Here is a 27,504-nt window from a genome sequence, read left to right on the forward strand (position 1 = left end):
TTAACCTTCCTAAAAGTATTATGTACCTTTAAGGTTACTGAATCTTAATATTCTAAATTTGATATTCCTATCTCAGATATGCTAGAATTTAATGGAATTCTTCAAAGCAGTAAACTCATATCATTGATAACCTGTTTGGTATACCTTGCCTTTTCTAGATACCTAAAAAGGTTTAAGGTGATGAAGATCAAAGTTCTACGAAGCTGGTGCCGGCAGATCCTTAAAGGACTTCAGTTTCTTCATACTCGAACTCCACCTATTATTCACCGAGATCTTAAGTGTGACAACATCTTTATCACTGGCCCTACAGGCTCCGTCAAGATTGGAGACTTAGGTCTGGCAACCCTGAAGCGGGCTTCTTTTGCCAAGAGTGTGATAGGTATGTTTCAAGTGTACCTTGCAGCCTAACTGGCTTTCTGACATACCTTTTATTTAGAAGCCCGACCTGTCAGAGCTTTTATTATGTAACATAAACCTTCAAAAATTCATAACATGAACTTAGGAAGTGATCAGTTCTACTTAATGAGATGTGTAGCTCTCTATATTTACACTTCTAGAATCATCTTCTGTCAATGTTTTTATAAATTATAAACAAAGTAAGGTGAACTCTTTTAATAAAACTTATGTTAGCTATCAATCTTATTGGGTTATTCTGTTGATATTTAGTATTATATACTTACTAGAGGCCCAGTGAATGATTGAATCATGCACGTGTAGGGTCCCCTACACGCTTTCGCTTTTGATCACGGGGAAGCTGGGTGCTTGTCCGCTGGTGCACCAGGCCTTTCAGAAGCCTCTGGCGCGGCGAAGGCTTCTGAAAGGCCTGGTGCCTGAGCGGACAAGCACCCAGCTCCCCCGCTTTTGATGGTCCGCGGTGGGTCGGGAGCTCACTGCCCCAGAGGCCCCTTCTGTGCCGCAGCACAGCCATGGCGCAGACGCTGAGCTCGAGCCGCCGCTGGCGACGCGAGCTCAGTGTCCCGCCGGCACAATCGGCCACCCCGGCCACCCCGAGTCCCGCCCCCCCCCGCGCCTCCTGGCCAATCGCAGGCATAGTGAAGGTATGGTCAATTTGCATGTTTGTCTATTTTTAGGTAGGATTTCCTTAATAGATAATAGTGAGTTATTTCCCATGTGAAGGAAACAATTTATATGTATTTTAGTTACTAAAATAGTCTGTTGGATTTCTATGTATATTGAAAAATATCAGCCTATTAAAAGTTTATTTTAAAGTGTGAAAATATGAGTTCATTCTGAAAGTTCGGTTTTACAACTTTTTTTCCTTATTCCTACTCTTCACAAGATATGATATATCTAAAACAGGATTTTTCAACTTAAGTACTATTGAAATTTTGGGTTAGACAATTCTTTGTTGTGAAGATTGTCTTTTACATTGTAAGATTATTTAGCAGCATACCTGGCCTCTACTCACTAATTGCCAGTAGCACACCCCTTGTTCTCCCCCTAGTTGTTATAACCAAAAATGTCTCTGGAAATTGCTAAATGTTAACCTTACAGCTACCATACAGTAGGGGGCAGACAAGTATTTTGATCTTTTATTTCAAGGCTCTGCTTGGTACAGCAGTAATCCATTTGAAATAGTAAATAAGGACACTTGACCCTGTTCTAGTTTCTTTTATAAAGGCCTTGCAGTGAAAGATCTATAATATATTTGATGAAATAGACTAAGATTTTGTTCCTCTTTCTAATACCCCTCCCTTCCTTCCCTCTTCCATTTTATTCTCTTTCTCAGGTCAACTCCTGCTTCTTCCCTGGGTGAGTAGCTTCTACTTTCATTGAGTCTGAATCATTCTTTTAATTTAAAGGTACCCCAGAATTCATGGCCCCTGAGATGTATGAAGAGAAATATGATGAATCCGTTGACGTTTATGCCTTTGGGATGTGCATGCTTGAGATGGCCACATCTGAATACCCTTACTCGGAGTGCCAGAATGCTGCGCAGATATACCGTCGCGTGACCAGTGTAAGTCTTCCTCTCACTGACTGATGAACTTAGGTCACATTAAGAAGGAATCCCAACCTGGACAACATCAAATAATGCAGAAGGGAGCAATAGTGAAGGCATACTGAAATGTTGGAAGAAGAGGGAGTTAAGATATTTATTGCTCATGATACAGTGAGAACAAACATAAAGAAGCACCAGTTTATTCTGGACCCTCCTTGCATTCATTTAAATGTTTATTATGAGATGTAAGTTCTCATTTTCTCCCACCATAAAGCTTATTTGAGTTATGCTCTTAAACTAAGCTGGTTTGTTCACAGACTTTTTTTCTGAATGGCTTAAAATTGATATACTAATTTGTTAAATCATTTATTAATACCCACAGTGTTTAAGTTATAAATTTAAACCATATTCTACTTTACACATGGTAATTAATCTCTGCCAAAAGAGGTATTTTCTAGAGTGTCCAATGGAAACCTGAAGCATAGTTGTTAGGTCCATAATATAAAACACTGAAAGTTTACTATAATGGAGGCTTTCCACAAAAGGCATAACAGGTAAGCAAAGTAATTTTATTGACTATTTTTATAACTTTTTCTTTTATGAAAAAGTTTAAACATATACAAAAATAGAGAGAATCATACAATGAATTCCCATTTATTCAATGCAACATGAATATTGGGGCCATTTTTGCTACACTTGCTTCATCTGTTCTCTTTCTCTATTTCATTGTTTCATTTTACCACTATGTACTTCATTATGCCTCTATAAAAATTAAAGATTTTTATATTATATAACCATATCATATCTAAAAAATATAATAGTAAATTTCTGGATCATTTAATACCCTAACCTATTAAGATATTTTCCCTATTGTTTCAGAGATGTCTGTTTACAGTCAGTGTTCAAAATAGGGTCCATCAAGGTCCACAGAATACATTTTGTTGTCATGTGTCTTTATCTAGAACTATTGCCCTTGCTTTCTTTTTCTGTGTTTTATTGATTTGTTGAAAGAATTAGATGAATTGTTTTGGGAAATGTTTCACATTCTAGATTTGTCTATTTGCTTCCTTATGATGTCATTTAACTTGTTATTCTATCTTCTATATTTCTGTAAACAGAAATTTACCTTAAAGTTGTAGATGGGTGTTGGTGATAGAAAAATAATTTAATTAGGTTTATTATAAGTTTTTTATAATAAATTGTTGGTTTTTGTTGTTAATCCTCACCCGAGGATATTTTTCCATTGATTTTTAGGGAGAGTGGAAGACAGAGAGAAACATCAATGTGAGAAAAACACATTGATTGGTTGCCTCCTGCACAAGCCCTGACCAAGGCCTGGGTTTGGGAGGAACCTGCAACCAAGGTACGTGCCCTTGACTGGAATTGAACCCGAGACCATTTTGTCTGCAGGCCAAGGCTCTACCCACTGATCCAAACCGGCTAGGGCTATTATAATTTTTTAATGAATTAATATTTTAAAACTTTCCCAGTTTTAATTTCTAAGACGGTAAATAACAATACTATAATACATAAGCAAAAGTCTTTGGAGTCCTCAATCATTTTTAAAAGTGTAATGGAGGACCCCAAGAAAAACAAGTTTGAGACCACTAATTCCAAATGCTTGATTAAATTTAGGTTCATTCTGGCCGGTGTGGCTCAGTTGGTTGAGTGTCATCCCGTGTACTGCAGAGTCTCAGGTTTGATTTCTGGTCAGGGCACATAAAAAAATTAGGTTAAAAAAATTTTGCAAGAATAAATATGTGGTTCTGTGTATTTTATATTACACTAGAGGCCCAGTGCATGGATTCATGTACCGGGGGAGGGGAAGTCCCTTGGCCTAGCCTGTGGGGATCAGGCAGAAACTGGCTCTCTGACATCCCCTGAGGGGTCCTGGATTGCGAGAGGGTACAGGCCAGGCTCAGAGACCCTGGGCCTCTAGTATGCATATAAGATCTTTGGTTAATCTCTTCTCACACTTCTCCCTACCCGCTTCCCTCTGACATTCATCAGTCTGTTCCATGTTTCCATGCCTGTGGTTCCCGCTCCTGCGTTGAGCGTCTGCCCCCTGGTGGTCAATGCGTGTCATAGATACCAGTCTGCTCGTCGCTTAGGCTTTTATATATGACTAGAGGCCCGGTGCACTTTGTGCACGGGACGAGAAGTCCCTCAGCCCAGCCTGCACCCTCTGCAATCTGAGACTCCTTGGGGGATGTCCAACTGCCTCTCACAATTCGGGACTGCTGGCTCCTAACCACTCGCCTGCCTGCCTGCCTGAGCGCCCCTAACCGCTCTGCCTGCCTAATGGCCCCTAACCACCTCTGCCTGCCTGCCTGATCGCCCGTAACTGCTCCCCTACCGGCCTGATTGCTCCTAACGGCCTCTGCCTCGCCCCGCACCCAGGACCCAGGATTCCCTCCTCCGACTGCTTGTAGGCACCCAGGATGCGGGTTTCCCTCCCTCTGGCCGGCCATAGGCACCCAGGACCCAAGCCGACTTCTTCTGGGCTGACTGCCCCCGCAGGGGACCATGGGTGGGTGGCTTTGCCCAGGCCACAGCCACAGGCGCTGGTGCCTGGGACCACGGGGTGGGCGGCTTGTTCGTCTCTTGGGCTGTAGCCACAGGCGCTGGCACCCAGGACCACGGGGCAGGCAGCTTGTCCCTCTCCGCAGGTGCAGCCGCTAGGTGCAGCCGCTGGCCCCTGGGACAGTGTGGACTGTGGGGCATGGCTTGTCTCTCTCCCGGGCCACAAGCGCAGGTGTAGTGCTGGCACCCGGGACCGCGGGGCGGGCGGCTTTTCCCTCTCCCAGGCTGCAGGCTGGCTGGTCCCATTTCTCTCTTGCAAGTTCATTTGTGCCTGGCTGGTCCCCATTTCTCTCTCGCGAGCCCATTTGTGTCTGGCTGGTCCCCAGTCCTCTCTCCTGTGTTGAGTGTCTGAGCCATTATGGTGTGAGAGTGTAACAACCATTTGCATATTAGCTCTTTATTATATAGGAGGATTAAGAGGCACATAGTATCTAGTTAACTCATTTTTAGTGATGCAGTTTCATTGAAATTTTATGTATTAGAACATGTGGTTATAAGTTGTTTATTTAGATTTTGATAGCTGATTTGAATGGTAATTTAGTATACTTCTAAAAAACTTATGGCACAGTGGTTGAGCATTGACCTATGAATCAGGAGGTCAGTTTTATTCCTGGTCAGGGTACATGCCCAGGTTGTGGGGTCGATCCCCAGTGGTGGGGGCGGGAAGGAGGCTTCCAATTGATGATTCTCTCTCATTATTGATGTTTCTATCTCTCTCTCCCTATCCCTTTCTCTTTGAAATTAATAAAAATACATTTTTTTAAGAAAAACTTAAGAGAAATGTTTTTATTAGGGAGACCAAATTAGTTTTATGTCTTCACAAATAAAGTTTTTGGACATATCTTTGATTACTTCATTAATTATAATTGCTGTGAATATTCCTATAATGTCCTTTTTTTGTAGCTTGTATGTGATTCTACTGTGTGATAGGTATGCGACTACTCTGGACAGTTAATTTATTTTATTCAGCATGAATGGTAAGAACCATTAGAGTCTTTATACCCAATAAAAATAATAGATATTGTTTGTATGGAAAAGAGCATTACTCTCAAGTTATTCTCATCTTTGTAACTTTTGTGGTATTTTATCAATGACTAGAGGCCTGGTGCACAAAATTTTGCACTTGGCGGGGAGGGGTCCCTCAGCCTGGCCTGTGCCCTCCTGCAGTCCGGAAGCCCTGCGGGGATGTCTGACTGGCGGCTTAGTGGGCCTGAGCTGTCGGTTGGACATCCTTAGCATTGCCATGGAGGCGGGAGAGGCTCCCACCACTGCCGTTGTGCTCTCCAGCCGTGAGCCCGGCTTCTGGCTGAGCGGCGCTCCCCCTGTGGGATCACAATGACCACCAGGGGGCAGCTCCTGCGTTGAGTGTCTGCTCCCTGGTGGTCAGCGTGCATCATAGTGACCAGTCATTGCACCATTTGGTCATTTGCATATTAGCATTTTATTATGTAGGATACGCTGTAGATGAGGCCCCCTAGAACCATAAGAAATGCAAAAAATTCACTGTTAAGTCATGCTTGAATTGCCCCCACTTAAAATCAAATTGCCCCCCTCCTCCCTGTGGAGCGTGTGCTGCACCTTGGGAACCACTGGGCTTGATGCTCTTCCTCTCTGAGCTTCATTTCTGAATACATACGCATATACCATGGGAATTGTAATCTCTTCTCCGCCTACCTCACTGGGTTGTCATGAGGAGGTTCTAAGCTAATAAATCCAGAAATGTTTCATCAAGTAAGTGATGTCTAAACAGGAAGGGATTGTTATTTTTAAGCCCACATGTACCCTCTCAGGTAGCAGGTACTGATTAGGGGAGGAAGGCATGATTGTTTCCTGGGACTGTAGCTATGGAAGCTTTGCAGAGGGTTCTGCAGGCCTCGGAGGGGCGGGCCCTGGCCAGCAGCCCTGTAGCAGTGGTCATCCATGGAGGCACTGGCGGGGGGCAGGGCATTACAGGGGTACAAAAGGGGCAGTGAGGCCGAAGGGGGAGTAACTGTCAAACCTCCCCACTTGGCGCCATTCTTTAAATTGTACATTGCTGTTTCGCAGTTGTACCTGTTCAGGGCGGGGCTCCAATCTCCTGGAGCAGGGTGGGGGCTGCGCCAGCATGGAGCCAGGTGGGCTAGGAGGGCGGGTTTAGTCGTGCCCCCAGCGAGGTTCAGCACGCTTCCTCTGTGGAGATGGTGCTGCTGCTGTGGGGGGGAGGGTCTCACCCTAGGGGCCGGCGCTCAGGCCTGCCTCCACCCGGGTCTAGAGTTGTAGGGAGGAGAGGTATGCCCGGCCCCAGCGGACCCTGGGTGCCTCAGGGGCACTGACGGGTGGTCACCAGCGTGTATTGTTGTGGGCACTCCTGGCGGGGGTAGTGGGGGTAGAGATCGGGAATCAGAGGTGCGGGCTGCAGCTACCCCCTAGGCTGGGTCTTCTTCCCGTCTGGTCAGCCTTCCCGTCCCCCTGGGGGTGCAGGGGCTGGGGTAGGGTGTCTGTCTGTCCCCCCGGGGGTGCGGGGGCTGGGGTAGGGTGTCCATGGCAGGGGGAATGGAATAGCTCCCTGTGGCCACTTCCTATTCCTTCTTTGTAGTCCCGGCTCCTGTCAGGCACTCTCCTCAGACCCCCGGGAACTTGGCTCTGGCCGCCCACCCCTTGCTGTGCGCACAGCCTCCTGCTGGTCTGTCAATATGCAAATTGGTCATTACTGTGACACCGTTAGGACCAATTAGCATATTACCTCTTTACATATATAGGTTGTTACTATCTCCATGTCTCTCTCCTGAGTCCTTACTGTTATATTCGTCAGCCTCTTTTCAACACACATTCTCCATCCCACCCCAGTTTCTAAGTCATGGTAGCGCTCTCTAAAGCATTGATCTTCAACTCAGGCAGGAGAAATGTAGTTTCTTTAGGCTTCAGATAATTGCAATAAGTATCTTAATCATTATTCCATAGTTTTTCCCTTAAAAAGCTCATCTGCTTTGCCTCTTAGAGTTCTAGATCTGTATTCCAAGTTCAGGTCTTTTATTATTACCTTTTCTCCCCTCAATGCATAAAATCATTTCCATTTTTCCTTTTTTTCTTTGGAGATAGGGTGGCTTATTTACTGGATGATTTTCCCCTTTATTTTATTTAGAATTCTTGAAACCTCAAGAAGTATATATGACTCCTTGTTTTTTTACTCTCTACTTCCAGTTTATCAGATTCTTGCTTCAGAATAACTCTTAGATGCAAGCCTTTATTCTCATTGTCAAAACTCTGATTTTACATCTTATGTCACACCCTAACATTATCTTCCAGAAGTAGTTTATATTATCAATTAATTTTTTTGCTTATCAAAGCATGTACAAATTTTTAACGTTCTCTTTTGCTATTCCTTATCTTCTTCTAAATACTTTTTTAATTAAGCTAGTCCTCTTTATTATCTTAAACATATGCCACATCCTTTCCTTTATTCCTACCCATTTGTACATGCTATTTACCTTCTCTCGATGATGAGAGAGAATCATTGATCAGCTGCCGCCTGCATGCCCCACACTGGGGATCGAACCATGACCTCCTGGTTCATAGGTTGACACTCAACTACTGAGCCATGCTGGCTGGGCAGTTTTTACATTTTTTAAATCGTGAAAATCAAAAGGATATGTCATAACATGTGAACATTATACCAAATTCATATTTCAGCATCATAAATAAATTAACAAAACCCAGCCATACTCATTTATTTCTGTATTATCTATATCTGTTTGGCCCAGTGCACGGATTTGTGCACATTGAAAGGAAATTAGAAGAAATATTTTAATGTTGCTATTTGCCCTTTCTCTATAATAGAAGTGTCAGAGATGAAAATAATATATAAATTAATAAATAAACAATAACAACATGATATAACAACAAAAACATGATATAAAAACAACATTGATAAAAACAATGGCTGATAAATTGATTAAACTTATTCTAATATCTCCCTGTATACCACATTAAGAGTAAAAACAGCCGAAACTGGTTTGGCTCAGTGGATAGAGCGTCAGCCTGCGGACTGAGAGGTCCCGGGTTCGATTCCGGTCAAGGGCATGTACCTTGGTTGCGGGCACATCCCCAGTAGGGGGTGTGCAGGAGGTGGCTGATCGATGTTTCTAACTCTCTATCCCTCTCCCTTTCTCTCTGTAAAAAATCAATAAAATACATTTTTTTTAAAAAAAGAGTAAAAACACTTTCAGAGTGCTTAACTAATTTTCCTTGTGATGAAGTATTTACAACTTTAACGTCACATGCTCTTCGAACTCGAGAGAAAGCAACATATAACTGACCATATCCGAAAATGGGTTCAGGTAGGAATATTCCTACTCTGCCTAGAGTTTGTCCTTGTGATTTATTAATAGTCATTGCAAATGCTGGCATCACGGGAAACTGTCTTCAAGTTAATTTAAATGGGAGGCCAGTGTCAGACAGGAACAAATCAATTCTTAGAATCAGAACAACCTCTCCTTCCGCAGATCCTGTTAATACTTCAGCTTTGAGAAACACACACGTGTGATTGGCACCAGTGAATGCTTTATATGTATCATGCATGTTTTAGTCAATGTTTATTTTTTTTAAATATATTTTATTGATTTTTTACAGAGAGGAAGGGAGAGGGAGAGAGCGTTAGAAACATCAATGAGAGAGAAACATCAATCAGCTGCCTCTTGCACACCCCCTACTGAGGATGTGCCCGCAACCAAGTACATGCCCTTGACTGGAATCGAACCTTGGACCTTTGAGTCTGCAGGCCAATGCTCTATCCACTGAGCCAAACCAGCTAGGGCAACGTTTTATTTTTAAATTGCCAGCGTGCGTCATATGTACTGGCCTGTGCCTCGGGCCTGCCCTGGTCAGCTGGGCAGCCGACATCTGAGGCTTGCCTGCGTCTCGGGCCTTGGCTGGGCAGCCGATATCTGAAGCTTGCCTGTGCCTCGGGCCGGCCCTGCGGGGCTGAGGGGACTGGGGGACTCCGGAGGTAGGCATGTGGAGCGGCCGGACCTGCCTGGGGGCAGGCCCAGCCATGCCGCATGCCTGCCTCCCCGGCAGGGCTGAGGGGACTGGGCGCCACCATCTTGTGGCTGTGGGCACCGCCATCTTTGTGAGGGTGTGATGGTCAATTAGCATATTCCCTCTTTATTAGATAGGATAGCTAATATGCTAATTTGACCAAACAGAATAACCATCCAGACATCCTTCTGGACGACCTTCCACAGCTCAAGGGACTGTAAGGGCCAGCAGAGGATGTGAGAGCCTGCAAGGGCCGGCCAAGGCTGCGAGGGCTGAGCCCCTTCCACGAATTTCGTACATCGGGCCTCTAGTAATAATAATAATAATAAATGTCAGAAATCAAGCATTGCTAACATGACACAAATACAAACTTTGAAATTATTTCCTTTACCTGTTTCTGGTTTTTAATCTTTTTTCTAGACCTCAAGAGCAAAAAAACTTTGGGTTACATGGGTAGCAGGTTTGAGCCCTGTGTAAAGGACTAATGATCCCTGTTCAAAGAAGTCTTCAGTTAACTTGAAAATCTCTGCCATTGGTAACGAAAAGATCCAAATAAGCGTACTAATATACTAGGCACGATTTTTGTCCACTGTTAAAAGAATAGAAACTGCAATAAACAATAGCATCAATGAAGGATATCTGAAGGATAGTGCATTTTAGATTGGAGCAGTATAAAGGCTTTCATGTATCAGAGAGTAATGAGCCTTGAGGAATTACGAGGTAAACTAATTTTCTTTGATAGAACTAGCTGGATTTGGTAGGGAGTTTGAAGAGGCTTGTTTTCCAATGGGATCATAAGGTATGTTCAAATTCCTCTAAACTAATGGTTCATACCAGTAAGAATCTAGCTGAATCCAGCCTCATAACAACCAAGTTAGAAATAATGGGGTTTTTTAATTACTTTGTTTGTGTAATTTGACTTTGTCACTAATTCTATTAGCCTTTCGATTGCAAGGTTTGAACATTCTGTCTGGGAGGAAACAGAATGAAAGCAGTTAAGACAAAATTCCTTTTAGTTTTTATATAACAGATTGCAATTCACCCCCCCTTTTTTTTCCCAGAGAGAATTGAGGCTGATTCCTGATTAGATAGGGTTTTAAAAGTTGAGGGAAACATGTTTGTTTATTTGTTTGTTTGTTTGTTTTTTACTTAGCAGCTGGAATTTTTGTGCTAGCTCAGAGACCTAAATCCACTGGAATTAGCTGAAATTGTTTTTTGCTTTTTAAAATAAATTTTATCTCTGTTTCCATTCAGTAAATTTGGGTTATACATGTAAAAGAAAATTGTGTATTATGGGCTATGACATGGGAACATTGTGAATGATTTTCAGAGTCATTCAATTACTCTACTGTGATTTGATTAAGATTAAAAGTTCTTAATATTAATCAGACTGTTAATCTTAAACCAGGCAGTTCTGGATATCATTCCCAGTGTTTTAGGTGCTAGAGAACAATTGTGAAATCCTTATTTCAGAATTTTTCAGGAAAGCTAGTTTTACTTATTCACACTGAATGTTGATCTATAATTCACAGGTTTTATCCTAAAAGTCATTACACTATAGAATAAAAACTGGTAGGGTATAAAAAGATGGTTTGTATATTTAAGTACATTATAATAGTAATTAGTTTCCTAGTATTTTGTAGAGAACTTATGTGCCAAAAGAGTCGTAATTCAGCCTTCTCATTATATATGATTTGAAGTATACCTTGAAAGAAGTGTAGGGCTCAGTTGGCTTAAAAAATGGAGGAGTAGGAAGAGTATTCTTGTTGGTGAAAATATGTATTAAGTATTCAGTGAACAAGTAACCAGCTTGATTGGACTTATCTTGGGTAGATTGGAGTAGAGAAGTAGATACAAGTTGGATTGTGAGAGCTTTTTCACACCAGATTAAAGACATTAAAAGTACTTTAACATGGACTAGAAGTAACATTGAATCCCAGGCATTGTGGAATTTGTATTTGCTTAACCCACCCACTGGAATATAGACTCCATTTCTTTTATTCTAAATGCTGAAGATAATGCAGTGTATCTAGTGGGTGTCTGATACCTACTAGATTAGACAAGTCTAAACTAGACACTCCATACATGCCAGTTGCATTAAGGAATTAATTCTAACTTTGACATAGTATTAATTCCTGGCCCACCATTATCATATTTGAATGAGGGTGACGGGGGAGGACTTCCACTGAGATTTTTTTTTAGAGCTGTGATTCTGTGGCCATCTAGTAGATGTGAACTGTTAGCCATTTTTGAGCAGTGTGATGTTAAATGATGTCAGATGATTGGAAATGGTTAAATATCAGATGATTCAATGAAGCCAGGTGGTTGAACTAGTCACAATGTAAAATACAAATTGGGAGACAGAGAGAATGGAAACAATGAGGCCTGTCTTAAATTGGTCTAAACTTAAAGAGGTTATTACAGTTTTGATCATCTGGACTTGGGTGATTACAACTGTTATATAAAAGAAGCAACAATTTTAAGAGGTAACAGGTCAGTAAAAATCGAATTTTGCTTGAGCATCCATCTTTGGCTCTTGGAGGGGATAGTAGGATTATTAGTTGCAAAACTGCTTACCAGCAGTTTTAAACATGTATCTTTGTTTAAAAGCTCATAGACAATAATAGTACTTATATTGTAGGAAGAAGCATCCAAGAATGACTAAGTTTTCTGTCTGGAACATAGAAATGATGATGATACCATTGAAGAAATTTGGAAATCCAGAGAAAGGCATGGACTTTCTGAACAAGGAATTAGAATTTAGACATGTAAATTGTTATCTGTATGTGAATGGTATTTTTATTATATTTATTGAAAACTCTTATTTTGATATGTAGAAAAGGCTGGTCTTCATAGATCTAGGTATCTGTGACTACGTTATAACTTTGTCCTAAAAAAGCTACCGCATTTGGGTTTTGTTTGTTGCTCAATAGAGTTTAAAAACTTACCCACATCTTTATATCTGATAAACCTATGAAGCAGGCACCTGTTTTCTAGCTCTTCCATTTTCATTAGCTAACCATAATCCTGAACAGGCTTACTTACGCACTTAAGTTAGAGATAATGCTATATTTCTGACCAATACCTGACATCCTATACTACCTACTTGGTAGCGATGAACTGTGTTGAGCCAGAGATCAATGATAACTACTTTGAAATAGCTTGTTATGCCCTGGCTGATGTGGTGTGGCTCAGTTGGTTGGAGCATCGTCCCATACACCGAAAGGTGGGTTCAATTCCCCATGCAGGGCACATACCCAGGTTGTGGTTTTGCCCAGTCAGGGTGCAGATGGGAGGCAACTGGCTGATGTTTCTTTCTCTCCCTACTTCCTCTCTCTGGAATCAATTTAAAAAATAAAAAAGAAGTAGTAGCTTGTTAGAATTCATGGTCATTTCTAGCCTTTAGAGTAAAAAATATTCCTACCAAATAGCTTCCAAGCCCTTGTCTTATGCTACTATTGTTTAGTAATTGAAGCCTTAGTACCCACTGTCTTGATGGGGATTCAAGCTTACCAAATTACAAGCGATAGGATTTGATTCTGTTATATGTTAAAACAATGCAATGAACAACACTTTTTATACTATCTTTGTTAATGCCATGAACAAAACCTTTCCTTAATAACTAAAATCAAAGAAGGAGTTATTTGGGCCCATGAGTTCTTCCTGGCAATGCATAAGCATAGTGAGGCTTTGTAATAGAAGAGAAGGGAGAAGAATAAATTCTTGCTACTACTGTGTACCAATTCAAAGCTGTTTATTTTTTAATGTGCCATGAGAGAGTGGTGAGGCATTTACCTTAATATTACCACTTTTTAAGTTAGATAAACAGAGGAACTATTTTCCACACTTTTCAAGTGAATTTATGGGATATAGCTCAGTTCACAGACTTGGTTTTTGACAGCTTGAACTGAGAAGTATTATGATCTCCTTGTCCAGTGTACTTTTGGCTACATATTCTGAGTTTACAGCTTGATCATTGAACTCAATCCCCATTTTCTTTTAAAAGCATAGTTTCAACATGATTAGGGGAAAGGGAGTATTTAGATAAATAGTTTTCTAGTGTAGGTTTTGATGTCAAGGAGGCAGAACTTGTGGACATAATGGGTGGAGCTTTGAATAAGTAAAAATCTCATTTTGCTTGTCCAGGAGTCTGTTGCTGTTGGAGGAGAAGCAGGAAGAATAGTAACAGAACAGTTTCCCAGCTGTGTAGAATGTAGTGTTTAAAGAGCCAATCTAAGATAACTAGATTGTTGGTTGAGCAGAGCAAACTCATATCTGAGAGTTGGGGAAGCATGGCTAGTGTGAAACAAGAAATTATGCTTCATCCTGACTTTGATGTCTGCCTTGCTTATGCTGTGGGCTAATTTACTCTATTAATTTACATTGTCATTTTCCTCTGTAACAAGTCTATTTTGCTTTTCTGATGGATTTTACAAAGAAAGATTTTTGCTCAGTGTTTGTCATCGTAAATTCTCATTGCTGCTGCTGCCCTCAAAAGGATTGTGTAAATGAGGTGGGTAAGAATTTTCAATATACAGAAGATACGTGTGTGTGTGTGTGTGTGTGTGTATTTGGTCGTATGTGTAGAAAGTTTCACTTAAAGTGTTGAAATCGTTGATTTCAGAATGCTTTTTAAAATATTTATAACATTTTATAGTTTAGTGAATTTTACACTATATTGTATGTGAAGAGGGAAGAGGCTTTTCTCAATTCTGAATGGTTAGGAGAAGTTTTACTTTTATGTAAAAATAGTTAAATGTTACCTAAACACATTTGAAATGTAAGCTTTTAAGAAGTAAGTGCTGACGATTTTTTAAGAACTAGAAGATTGAGCTAGAAGAATACTATATAATGACTATTTTTCCAGCAGATTAGTTGGCAAATTATAAGTATATAAAATTCAAAGAAAAACTCAGAGTTTATAAAATGCATGTACATGTCTTTTTTTTTTTAGTTATAAAAAATAAAATAACATTTTATAATCATCTTATATCAACTCATGCAGTTATTTTTGTGTACTCCGTTTAAAATTGCATAAAAGTGGCCTTTGTTTTTTGTTTTAAGAGAATACGTAATCTTGTATAACCCCAAAAGTATCTTAAACATTAGATGTTCAAGAAGTAATTTTGTTTAATGCAGGGAAACATAGCTACTGTCCCAGGTCAAAAAACATAATATGGCACTACTGCCTAGAGAGAGACCCTGTAGGTTACAAAAATAAACAAGAATATTTCTAAAGCCAGTTGGTTGCTGGCTGAGGAAGACTGGACTAAAAGGGTGTGTACCTTTTAACTATTAATTTTTCTTATGTGTGAAATATTAGCTAAACTTATCTACCTTATTATTCCATTCTGTTTTGTGTTTTTGAACTTCATTCACAACAGGTGAGCAAAATTTTGCTTTTACTGGTCAGAACAGGACTAGAATAGGATTGTGTGTGGCTAAATCAAAAAGTAAAGAAAAGAGAGAAAAAAGGAAGTAAAGAGGTGGCAGGATTTTTTTAGGCTCTAAATTGACCACCCTATTGAAGTATATGAACCAAAGGAAAAAAAGATGAAAACTTTTTTCATTAAAACATTTTCTCTTCATTATTTTGTCCTGTCTGATGCTTAAAATCATGTTTTAGAATAATCTTAACCAACTTTTAAAAAAATTATTAAATGTATTGGGGTGACACTGGTTAATAAGATCATACAGGTTTCAAGTGTAGATTTCTGTGATACATGATCTGCATACTACATTTTATGCCGCTACCCAAAGTCACATCATCTTCCATCACCATATATTTGGCCCTCTTTATTCTTTACTACCCCTCAACCAACTTTTTTACATTAAAAATTATTTATTAAAATTTTTGAAAATACATTGAGTTTTCTGATCTCCTAAGAACAAGAAACCTGTGAGTATAATGTGTATATGAAAACCTGTACTTGTTTCTTTTAAGTAGCTTTCTATTTATATGTACCAGGTGACTTTTCTGTAGGCCACTTTAAGGATCATGAGATTTCATACTAATTTTTACATTTTTGGGTCTTTTAAAATAAACAACCCCTATAAAGTCTTGCTTCTCAAATGATTCATAATATCTCTGCTAGATATTTTTATAATCTTGACTTCTTGATGGTAGCTGACTGGTGAAATATCTTTTTATTCTTTTCATTACCTAAGTGAGTAACAGTAAGCAGCCTTAATCTTTTAATACCAGCTGCTAGACTGGTAAGGTGTGTCTCCATTTTATTGGGCTACCTTGGCACCTGCAATACATTTTTGAAGGCAGCAGTGACATTTGAATATGTAGAGTTTTACTGCCAGAAGGCCAAACTCATTCCTCTAAATGTATATGTTTTATAGCATTGGTATGGAATTTTCCATACCTAAATCTTAACTAGAGGTTGAAAAAGTAGCATAACCTAGTAGTTCAGGGTGTTATACAATGCACAGTTGGTTTTGCTATTGGTGACTTTATATCTCATTTGTTCAACTATTATCTCTATTTGTAAGTAGGATTTGATTTCTTATTTGTAAAGTCATGAGTGTATATATGTTTGCATGGATAGGATTAATAAAAGGACCAAAGATTGAAAGCAGGTTCACAGTGGATCTTAGTGATTATTATTCAAGAGAATTCTCTGCTTCCTTTTAACTCTAAACTTTATTATCTTTGCTGATTACCTTGAAATACAAAGTGGCCTTAGGTCAGCAAACTTAATAATTCAAAGAGCTTTCAACCTAGATATTACATTTGATTCTAGCTGTTGTGAATATAGATAAGTGAATTGTGCAAGTATTCCCATTTGCTTGACAAGGAATCTGAAGCTCAGCTGTTTCTATTTGCCCAGTTCACACTGAATTCAACTTTTCTATTCAATCCTTTTATCTTTCCAATATGCTTAAGCTAAATTGAAATGTCTTTTGATAGAATCAGTGTGTGTGTGTGTGTGTGTGTGTGTGTGTGTGTGTGTGTGTGTGTGATATGTGGAGTTTTACTGCCAGAAGGCCAAACTACATTCCCCTAAAATGTGTTTATGGAAGAAGAAACATTTTCCTAATCATATTCTATATTCTCTTTTATTGCTTTTCTATAGCATTTAGAATGTTTTTACATGCAAAGGCCAACTATATATGTGTCCACTTTTAGCAAAGAATTGTCTTTCAGATAACTTTCTGCCAATAGTGAATGTCCTACGAACTCAACATATATTTTAGATTGTTTTTCCATTATATTTATGAATAGCCTTTTAAAATTATCTTTTAGCCCAGCTGGCGTGGCTCATTGTTGGAGCGTCAACCTATGAACCAGGAGGTCACTGGGGCAAGCAGGAGGCAGCTGATCAATGATTCTCTCTCATCATAGATGTTTCTCTCTCTTTCTCCCTCGCCCTTCCTCTTTGAAATCAATAAAAATATATTTAAATAAATGAATAAAATTTGCTTTTTTTTGTTTCCTACAGTAAACAGTTCTACATGTTTATTGTAGAAAATTATAAACAAATATAAAACAAAATCTCTAGTGTTTCTACTATCAGAGAACTCTTAGTGTGCATCATCCATTTTTTTCTTAAAACAGTTCCTATTTTCTTAAGCCTTAGTTAGAAATACCATACCACCTTGCTCAATTAAAGCAGCCTTTTGCTTCAGCAGCATTATTTTCTTATTTTTATTAGAATTCAAAGACCAGTTGGGAAAACTTAATTTGCTGGATTTGAAAGTAAGCAAAATACAAACTGCTATCTTTTTAGTCATTACTCAGAAGTGAACCCTTTAAATACATTGATTCAATTTTAGGATCAGCACTACTCCACAGTTCCTTGCTGTGGAAGTTTAGCCATAGAGGCAGAATCCTCCAAATTAGGACTTTTGAATAATGCATTGAGTAAATAATGAGAATTATTTCACTACAACTCTAGTATTTGAAAACTTTTTTGAGCTAATTATTTGATGTAGAGTTGACCCTTGGAATAACACAGGTTTAAACTATGCAGGTCTCTTTATACATTTTTTTAAATTAATACATATAGTACAATAAATTTTGTCTTCCTTATGATTTTCTTAACATGTTCTCTAGCTTACTCAATTGTAATAATACAGTATATAATATATATATATCATACAAAATATGTGTCAATAAACTATGTTATTAATAAGGTCAACAGCAGGCTATTAGTTGTTAAGTTTTGGGGGTCAAAAGTTGCAAGTGGATTTTCAACTGCCCAGGGGGGTCAGTGCCCCAAGGGTCAACTGTATTTCATTTCAATCTATGAGAGATTACATGCATTTCTGTGATCTATCAAATTATCATTAACGTTGGTTTAATATATCTTGTCACTGAGACTATAGATTATTAGAATTAATATATATTCTAACTTTTCTAGTTCCTCTGCCCTATTTCCCTGTGTTTTGTGTATTTAGATGCCACTTAGATAGTGTATTAGTGTGGTTAATCAGATGAGTTGGGAATAATGAGATGGCTTTGTCCACATCACCTCTCAGATAGGGGTATTTTGTTATTCTTGTATCTTTCAACACATTGCTGAAATTTTTATTTGCAAAAAATTTACACGTCATGAAGATTCTGAAATATCACTGTGATGCTCTTTAGTATTACATGTAATAGTTGCATTGAGTGTTCTTCTGAAATTAGACAGTTTGTCTTTCATATGGGTCTAATGTATCACTTTTCATTTTATGTTTCATATGTATAAGACAGTTTGCTCTTCAGTTCTCATGCCAAACCAGTCCAAATCCTTAACTCCTTCTATACTTGGTGAGTTTGTTAAAGAGTGCTATAATCATAGAATACCTGCCAAACTGAGCATGTGAATTCATGCCCACACAAGTTCACTGTTCAAAACAGTTAATTGCTGTGTTGATTAATGTGTTAGGTAACAAGGTTGAACAAAACACATTCTAACCAATTAGAATATTTGGCCTTCTTTTTAGCCAGTAACTTCTTTTACTTAAAACACAGCAGAAAATGTTGACAACATTCTAAAATTTTCGCTAGCCACATATAGAAGCCATGGAAGTAAGTGCCTCCTACTCTCTGTTTCTTTCTTTTGTCTTGTGGGAGTTAAATTGCCACTACTCAACTCATCCTGCATGAACCAGCTCCTTCAGACAAATCGGGGGGAAAAAGCCAGGTTTATAAGAAGTCAATATAATGGAACCTTAAAAGTCGATTGAAAGTCAAAGTTCAAAGGCTCTGCTTTTATTAATGTGTTCTTGTCATTGTTTTTTTGGGTTTCAGGGGGTGAAGCCAGCCAGTTTTGACAAAGTAGCAATTCCTGAAGTGAAGGAAATTATTGAAGGATGCATTCGGCAAAACAAAGATGAAAGGTAAGTTGCCTCCTGACCTGTTGCTTAAACAAAAACCTAAAATGTCACATGCTGTGAATATAACACTCAATCTAAGGTGTATTTTACTTGTGATTAGTTTTTCAATTAATGTCGTAATATCTTTAAAAGTAGAGTTTTATCCATTGAAGTGTTCAAATTTGATATACTGAAATGTTGTAAAACTGGAGTTTAAGTAAACCAGAATTACCTGAAATATCAACATTTAATGATAACTTTGTATAGCATCAGCATGATGTATAAAACTCAGTAGGGTTCAGTCCTGGTCAGTGTGCTCAGTGGTTAGAGAGTCAGCCCATGCACCAAAGTGTTGTGGGTTGGATTCCCCCGTCAAGGGCATGTACCTGGATTGCAGGTTCCATCAGGAGTGTGCAGGAAAGGCAATCAATCGACGTGTCTCTCTCACTTAGATGTTTCTCTCTCCTTCTCCCTTCCTCCCTCCCTTCCACTGTCTCTAAAATCAATTGAAAAAATATCCTCACGTGAGGATTAACAACAAAACAGAAAACTCAGTAGGGTTCCATCTCTAAGGCAGCAGATCCATTCCTTAGTTTTTTATTCATTGAATTCTAAAAGGTAAAATAAAATCTTGGTTCTTTAAAATCAACTCAACTATACAGGTTTTGATTTGCTTTTAATATGCCAAAATTGAAGAAGAGCAAAACATCAAAATTCCTTTGAGTAAAAAGAGACGACTTCCCACAAAGCTTAGGAGGAGATCTGGCTTAGTCATTTGTACTAACAGAGGACTTTTCTCAGAGGAGTGGCAAGTATCTGATCTGCCACATAGCTGATTCATCACCCGTTAGGCATGGCAAAGGTCCAATGTCTGTTTTTGAAAAATAATCCACTTTGAATGTCCCTCCTTACCCTCTTAAAAAAAAGTTAAAAAAAAAAAAAGATCAGTCTGTACAAATATAAATTGTAAGTTGAGCATAGTCTACCTTCAGAAGAATGTGAGCAATCAGGTATATCAACCAAATTAAAGAATTCCATATCTTCCCTTCTCCAGTCTCATGCTCTTTTCATAACTTCATTATTTGGAAGAGGTTAACATCATGATCTTTAAGGCTTTTTAGTAGAAATTTAATTTGGGTTTCTATTTTTATATGCACTGATTGGAGAGTCCTTAATCTCTTTAAGAACTTTTTTTTACTATAAACAAAGGAATATTTGTTTCCCAGTCTTCAAACATATTACTCTGTTTCTTTTCTGGATGGACCAGTTCACTAGATTACTGGTATTTTGAGACCATTTATCTAAAGAAGATTGTTCCACAGTCAGACTTCTGCTTGCCTAGTACACAAATTGTTGAACAGGAATTGAGAGAATTTTGGGGGGTAAATGAAGCTTGCTGTAATAGAAGGTAATGAACTTGAAATCAAAAGACTTATTTTCAAGTTTTAATTCCACCATTTACTACTTTTATTATAACTATGAGCAAGATTTTCAGCCTCTCTGAACTTCCATATCCTAATTAGGATATCTTATTGAATGTTGGTCAAGGATTAGATGAAATCCTACATATGAGGATGTGTTTTTTGGTGTGTGTTTTTTTTTTTGTTTTGTTTTGTTTTTTTTGGTAACTGTAAATGCTATATAAACAATTATATGGTATTTTGAAGCTATGATATTCTTTGTATTACTTGGTATTGTTAGTACACTATTAACTTAAATAATAGATCATTATATTAAAAAGATAACACTTTCCATTTTTATTCATAAATGTTATTGTTATATATGAGATTGTTTTGATGTTCTGTAACAAGAGTAAAACTATAATCACTATTCAAATGGAGCAATGTAAAAATGAGTTATGAAATGTCTCTTGTATTTTGTCAATCCTTTTTCATTATTCCAAGCATAACAATCAATAATTAGCCACACTTGAAAGTTATCCTTTAAATCTAATGGCGCTTTATGTGTGTTTTTTCCCCCTTCTCTCTTTGGAAGATATTCTATCAAAGACCTTTTGAACCATGCCTTCTTCCAGGAGGAAACAGGGGTACGGGTAGAATTAGCAGAAGAAGATGATGGAGAAAAGATAGCCATTAAGTTATGGCTACGTATTGAAGATATTAAGAAATTGAAGGGAAAATACAAAGACAATGAAGCTATTGAGTTTTCCTTTGATTTGGACAGAGATGTGCCAGAAGATGTTGCTCAAGAAATGGTAAATTATCACTAATCAGCCATTTAAAAATTGATGCAGATTTATATATATTGACATTATTGAGCAAAAAAGCAGTTTATGAAGCAGTGTATATGGCATATCACATTGATATAAAATTGTGTTGATTAAATGGCCCCCAAATTATTTTTGAGGAAAAGATATATAGACTTAGATAGGTATAGATGGATGGATCTAATAGAATAGAATATGAATATGGAAATAAAGAAACTAGAATACATTCTGAAGTAATTTTGAGAGTTTAATGTTGAATGACTTCTAGTTTGTATTAAGCATATTTAGTGAGAATGAGAAGTTATCCCTTCTAAATATTGATACATTCGCCTTTGACTAGTCATCTGTATAAACCCTATAAATAGATCATAAATTGTTTTTACTTTTAAGGGAGTTTTCAAGATAAATTATTTACATAGCCTTTGGTGAATTATTTTTTGAAGTATTGTAAAAGATCACTTCAAAAAGGAAAACTTCACCAATTTTAGGCTTGCCATAATGCCTAAAAAGTCATTTACTATGTAAAGGTACTTATAGAATTTATAAGAACCATTTAATAATAATTGCCTAAGTATGAAAGAGATACTTTTGTGAATTTTTTCATACTGTTTGAAGTTTTTTGTTTTTTTTTAACCTTTACATATTTACCACAGTTGTTTTATCTGGTTAAGTGGTTGCCTAGTGAAAGGAAGTACAAGCAACACAGGTTACTAGTAATGGTATGTGTGAGTGGGAAATAGAGTGAATAGAATCTAATGGGACTTAATTTGGTTTAAAAACTTTGGTTTTAGGTTTCTCGTTGTTTTGTTGTTGTAAGAAGTGAAAGTATATTCACCTCTCGAGTTTCTACAAAGATCTTGGCACCCACCCCATGAGTATCTACAAAAATGGTGGGAAAATGCATAATGTTAGACCAGTAATTTCACAGTTTGGTTAAGATCAAGTCTTAGAGAGCTCTTTCTTCTCCTTCTCTACTTTTCTCCCAAAAGGGTCTTTTTTGTTTTATATTTGGTTTGTTTACTTTTGATAACCTACTGCTTCCTAATGCACATTTTTATCCTATAGGTAGAGTCTGGGTATGTCTGTGAAGGTGATCACAAGACCATGGCGAAGGCCATCAAAGATAGAGTGTCATTAATTAAGAGAAAACGGGAGCAGCGGCAGTTGGTGCGAGAGGAGCAAGAGAAAAGAAAACAGGAAGAGAGCAGTTTCAAACAGCAAGTAGAACAACAATCAAGTGCTTCCCAGACAGGAATCAAGCAGCTCCCCTCTGCTAGCACTGGCATACCTACTGCCTCTACCACTTCAGCTTCAGTTTCTACACAAGTAGAACCTGAAGAACCTGAGGCAGACCAACATCAACAACTACAGTACCAACAACCTAGTATATCTGTGTTATGTAAGTATTTTGGGGAGTGGGCAACTATGCTAAGGATACTCCTAATTGACTTTAATAAGAGGGCTAAATTATTTTGTTTTACTGTAATGGGGGAACTATCTTTTCTGATTCTAGATTTATATTGAGGTCCCATTACTTCCTATGGATGCAGAGTTGTATCGTCCATCTCTAAGAGTACTTTAATAGCCACCCCATACTTGTTAGGGCCCATATCTGGATGATACCATTTTCTCTGCCTCTCCCCTCTGGCCTCTGTTGTTTTTTAAATTTTTTTTATTTAATTTAAATTCTTTATTGTTTAAAATATTACATATGTCTCCTTTTCCCCCTATTGATCTCTCCCCAGCTGCTCCCACACCCCAGCACATGCCCTCATCCCCTACTCTCTGTGTCCATTGGGTATGCTTATATGCATGCAAGTCCTTTGGTTGATCTGTTACCCCCTCCCCTGCCTTCCCTCTGAGATTAGATGGTCTGTTCGATGATTCTATGTCTCTGGATCTATTTTGGTTCATTAGTTTATATTGTTCATTATATTCCACAAATGAGTGAGAGTATGTGATATTTATCTTTCTTCGATTGGCTTATTTCACTTAGCATAATGCTCTCCAGGTCCATGATTTTTTATCTTCTTATTAATGATGTTGCACTGGCCTCTTGGTTTTGAATTATGAATGTAGCATATAATAAGTTTGAAATGGTTGCTATCTACCTTTTTCTATTCTTACGTTCATGACTAATAGAAAAGAAGGATGGGGCAGTGAGGAAATGTGAAAAGAATATAAGATGATTTTATAGGTTCCTTCATCTTGGAAATTCCAATTTATAGATTTCTACTTTTCACAATTCCTTAAAATGAAATCCTATATAATAAAAGGCTAATATGCAAATGGACCAAACAGCGGAACAACCGGTTGCTATGATGTGCACTGACCACCAGGGGGCAGACGCTTAATGGAGGGGCTGCCCCCTGGTGGTCAGTGAGCTCCCACAGAGCCTCTCCCACCTCCGCGGCAGTGCTAAGGATGTCCGACTGCTGGTTTAGGCCCCCTCCAGGGAGCAGGCCTAAGCCATCAGTCAGACATCCCCCAAGGGCTCCCAGATTGCCAGAGGGCGCAGGCTGGACTGAGGGACACACACACACACACACACACACACACACACACACACACACGTGCACAAATTTCATGTATCGGGCATCTAGGGTAATTAATAATGAAAAATGAACAAGTTTATGTTAGCTACTTATAATTTAAGAGCTAAATTACATTAAACCCATTAATCTGGCTTATCTCTTAACAAAGCTGAATAATGTATAAATTGGAAACTAATGAGACTGCTAGAAGTTAATAGAACTACCTGCTTAATACTAAGAACCCACTGATCTCCAAATTCAGGACTTTGAAAGTTATGTCAAACTTAAGGCTAACAACATTCCATTTAATTCCTTTATTTGTAAGATAATAAGAGTCTGTGATAGCCAGGGATTTTTTTTTAAGACATTAAAACTTTTTTTTATATGGATTTCTCATTTAAACATAGAAATATACTTAGTAAATTAACTAGTATTCATTATTTATTTAGTTCAGGTCTGTGCAAAGAAAAAAACTATTTGATCCTAAAGTCAACCTCCATTTTATGATTTGTCTCTCTGTTTTTCTCCTTCAGCTGATGGGACTGTTGACAGTGGTCAGGGATCTTCTGTCTTCACAGAATCTCGAGTGAGCAGCCAACAGACAGTTTCATATGGTTCCCAACATGAGCAGGCACATTCTACTGGCACAGTCCCAGGGCACACAGCTTCTGTTGTCCAAGCACAATCTCAGCCCCATGGGGTATATCCACCCTCAAGTATGGTAAGTAACAGCATAAGAGAGTGTAAACCTGTAATGAGAGCCAACAGATAATGTGTTAAATTTAAATTATTTCTTATATCCAAGTAATAGCATGAGTCTGAAGTAGAAAATATAAATGGTGTATTTCTGAAAGAAATAGGTTTATTATTGAGTGTATTAAGAGTAGTTCAGGCAGGGCAGGGAATACACACATACACATATGGAAAGTTCAGCTGTGTACAAGATTTAGGCTGTTCTGCCTTTGATTAAAGATAATGATAATGTTCTCTTTAGCACTTTAGAGTTGAAACTGTTCAGAGCAGCATAAGTTGGATATACAAATGTTTGGGGGTTGGGGGTGAGGAGAATTTTTCAAAAGCTTACTTATTAAAAGAATTACTATGTATTTTCTGTAAGAATTTTTATTGTATAAAACACAGGTAAGACCTTCAGACCATTATAGAATGCTGCATGTGAGTACTCTAGAGTGAAAGAATCCTTTATTTGTATGACCATTTAATTTAGCGCTTGTGTTTAATCATTAGTTGCTATGTATGTTCCTCCTTAAGTCTGTGTTGGACACAAGTTCCTTCCTTATTATATGTTCATGTGCTGTTTCCCTTTATTTGGTATCTGTTTCTTACTGATTTATTTTTATAATCAACTTATGGAGATTATTTCCTAAAATGTTTTATACATTTATATATACATACATACACAGACACATATATACACATTATTACCCCATGTTTTACATTAGCCACTTTTGCTTCTCATAATATTAAAGTAGACCATCAGATAATATCCCATTTCTTTTGATGATCTTCTGTGAAGTCTTAAGAGGTAAATAAAATGTACCATCTGGCTCAGGAAGGAATTGGAGAATAACTGGTCATTATATAACACTTGTTTAGTGAAATCTTTAGACAGGTAGATTTTCCCTTTCTCAGAAAGCTTTTAATCTGAATTTTGTGGAACTCTTGCTCTTCAATAAATGAAAATCTTTCTCTGTTAAGAAAATACTTCTGCTTGCTCTTGTCTTTTATCCTACAGCTTGGGATAAAAGGTGTTTACTTCAGAGTCCATTTATCAGTCCTACAGTGGCTAGGTCTCAAGATGAATGGCCACAGTAACATAAAGAAAACTACTAATATACTTATATTTTGACAATCTACTTTTCTGACCTTTAAGGTAATTAGGTAGGTTAGAAAAACTTTATAAAGAGTGTATAGATGTATTTCTGTGATCTGGCAAATATTATTTGTCAGAATTTCTTGTCAGTTTCTACTCTTGTTATAATTGACTTTTTTCTGGATCATCACACTAGACTTTTTGAAAACTATTTTTAATTTTTCGGCTTCATTCATTCATTACAGGGCTGTGGACATTGGATCCCTTCTTTAGAAAAGAAAATGGAGTGATCATTTATGAAGATTTTAACTATTTGAGCCACAAACATAGTTATATTTATTGATGTGCTAAAAGCAGGCTGCTAATAACATTCTTGCCTTTTAATGATGGAGGTATCATGAAGTTATTAAATATGGAGGACTTAATAAATTTTTATAATTTTGTTCTTATTTAAGAAAGATTTTATTGTAACTTATAATAATATATCAATTATATGTAGAATTTAGAAATTAAAATAAAAGAGAAACAAGGGTGAAGAAAAATAGAACCAGGAATGAAATACGTAATCATACAATAGTACTTATATACTTGCTGCTGGCAGGCCATAAATTTGGCTCATAGCATTCTATGCAGCCAATTTTAGGAGAAAAAATGTAATTAGTTGCAGTTTACAATATCCAAAAGGAAATAAAAATCTTGCTCAGGACAGTCTTCCAGTATTAGATGTACTGTTTTGTAGCTGTATTATAACCTTTGTGTTAAGGTGCCTTAAACTTTATAAACCTAAATTGAATCTCTGATGTACCTGAAAAAAATTTTAAAGTTAATTTTTAAAGATTCACATTTAAGATATTTTCCATTGACTAATATAAATACACAATATTTCCTGTATCTATTGTGAATTACTACTAGAATTAATACTAGAAAGATAAATGCTTTTCCTGGTAGAAAATGACTTTTTAAATTGCCTTTACAGATAAAGATAGGCAAGCAAAATAAATAAAATACTGTGAGGCAATAACTTTTTTAATCTGATGCCTACTCAAATAGAATTGAGAAACCTTTCCTGAGGCTTCCAACGCTCCTGCAAAGTAATCCAGACTTAAAATCTTCTATATCTTGTAATGTGCATTCAACTAATAGAATTCATTCTTGTTTAATCTTTAGAAGTTTGCAGAAACTACAAGCCAATATTCATTGTTTACCCTGTATGTTCTGCTACCTCAGTCACTCATTCTTATTCATACAATCATAATAATTCATATTATTTTAGAATACTTAGGAAGATAAGTGATCATTATCATGGTTGTTCATTTAAAAAAACCTGTACTTGACCAACAGAGTAGAGAGAATAAATATGATCAGCCAGGTGTGCTTTCTGGAATTATATCTCTCCAAAAAAAATTGGCTTTGTGGAATTGGGGGGAAAGAATGTTTCTTTATGTCAGCTTTGCCCTGTTATCATTGTACATTCGGTTATTTTGTTTTCAAAGTACTGTGTTTTTCATGTGTGTGTTTGTTTTCTGTTTAGCCTCGTCGTGGCCGTAGCATGTCGGTTTGTGTTCCCCATCTTTCTGCTGTTCCCTCTCTGTCCCGCATCTCTCCCAGTGCTCCTTCCACCCCACCACCAGTGCAGTCTGCACCTCTTTCTCCTTCCCTCCTTCGGACTGCCCCTGAGGAAACTTTTGCCGAAAAGCTTTGTAAAGCATTGGAGAGTGTCCTGCCTATGCACTCTGCCTCTCAGCGCAAGCACCGACGCTCCAGCCTGCCTTCCCTCTTTGTCAGTACTGTATGTAACCATAAAATTCCTGACAAATGAAAATTTATTACCAATGAATACATCCAGGCATCAAGAATTTTCATAAAAATTAAAGAACAGGACTGAACTTAGTATTACGTTATGCTTTTGGATACCAGTTCTGTAGAAATATTTTTTGTTATAAGGTTTTATGGGGGAAAAAATGCAAGGAGGTAATGAGAGAGAATGCTTATAACACCCTTGACACATATCAGTGTGTGCACAATAAAATTTAGCTTT

At 37.8% G+C, this 27,504-nt stretch overlaps 1 protein-coding gene across 4 annotated transcripts in view; it reads left to right on the forward strand.

Annotated features, from left to right (window-relative positions):
• Positions 1-27,504, forward strand: part of WNK1 (WNK lysine deficient protein kinase 1) — a 144,499-nt gene that overhangs the window by 74,379 nt on the left and 42,616 nt on the right. For 3 of the 4 annotated variants that reach the window (XM_079773949.1, XM_079773950.1, XM_079773947.1), the window contains exons 3-8: positions 159-379; positions 1,824-1,981; positions 18,810-18,898; positions 20,870-21,089; positions 22,167-22,500; positions 24,169-24,356. In XM_079773949.1, the coding sequence (XP_079630075.1) occupies positions 159-379; positions 1,824-1,981; positions 18,810-18,898; positions 20,870-21,089; positions 22,167-22,500; positions 24,169-24,356 (1,210 nt within the window). Of the gene's footprint in view, positions 1-158; positions 380-1,823; positions 1,982-18,809; positions 18,899-20,869; positions 21,090-22,166; positions 22,501-24,168; positions 24,357-24,775; positions 24,809-26,997; positions 27,247-27,504 lie in introns of all 4 variants that reach the window. The other variant, XM_079773948.1, reaches the window with a different exon arrangement.

This window comes from Cnephaeus nilssonii (genome assembly GCF_951640355.1).
Source record: "Cnephaeus nilssonii genome assembly, chromosome: 6".
Classification (NCBI taxonomy): Eukaryota; Metazoa; Chordata; class Mammalia; order Chiroptera; family Vespertilionidae; genus Cnephaeus; species Cnephaeus nilssonii.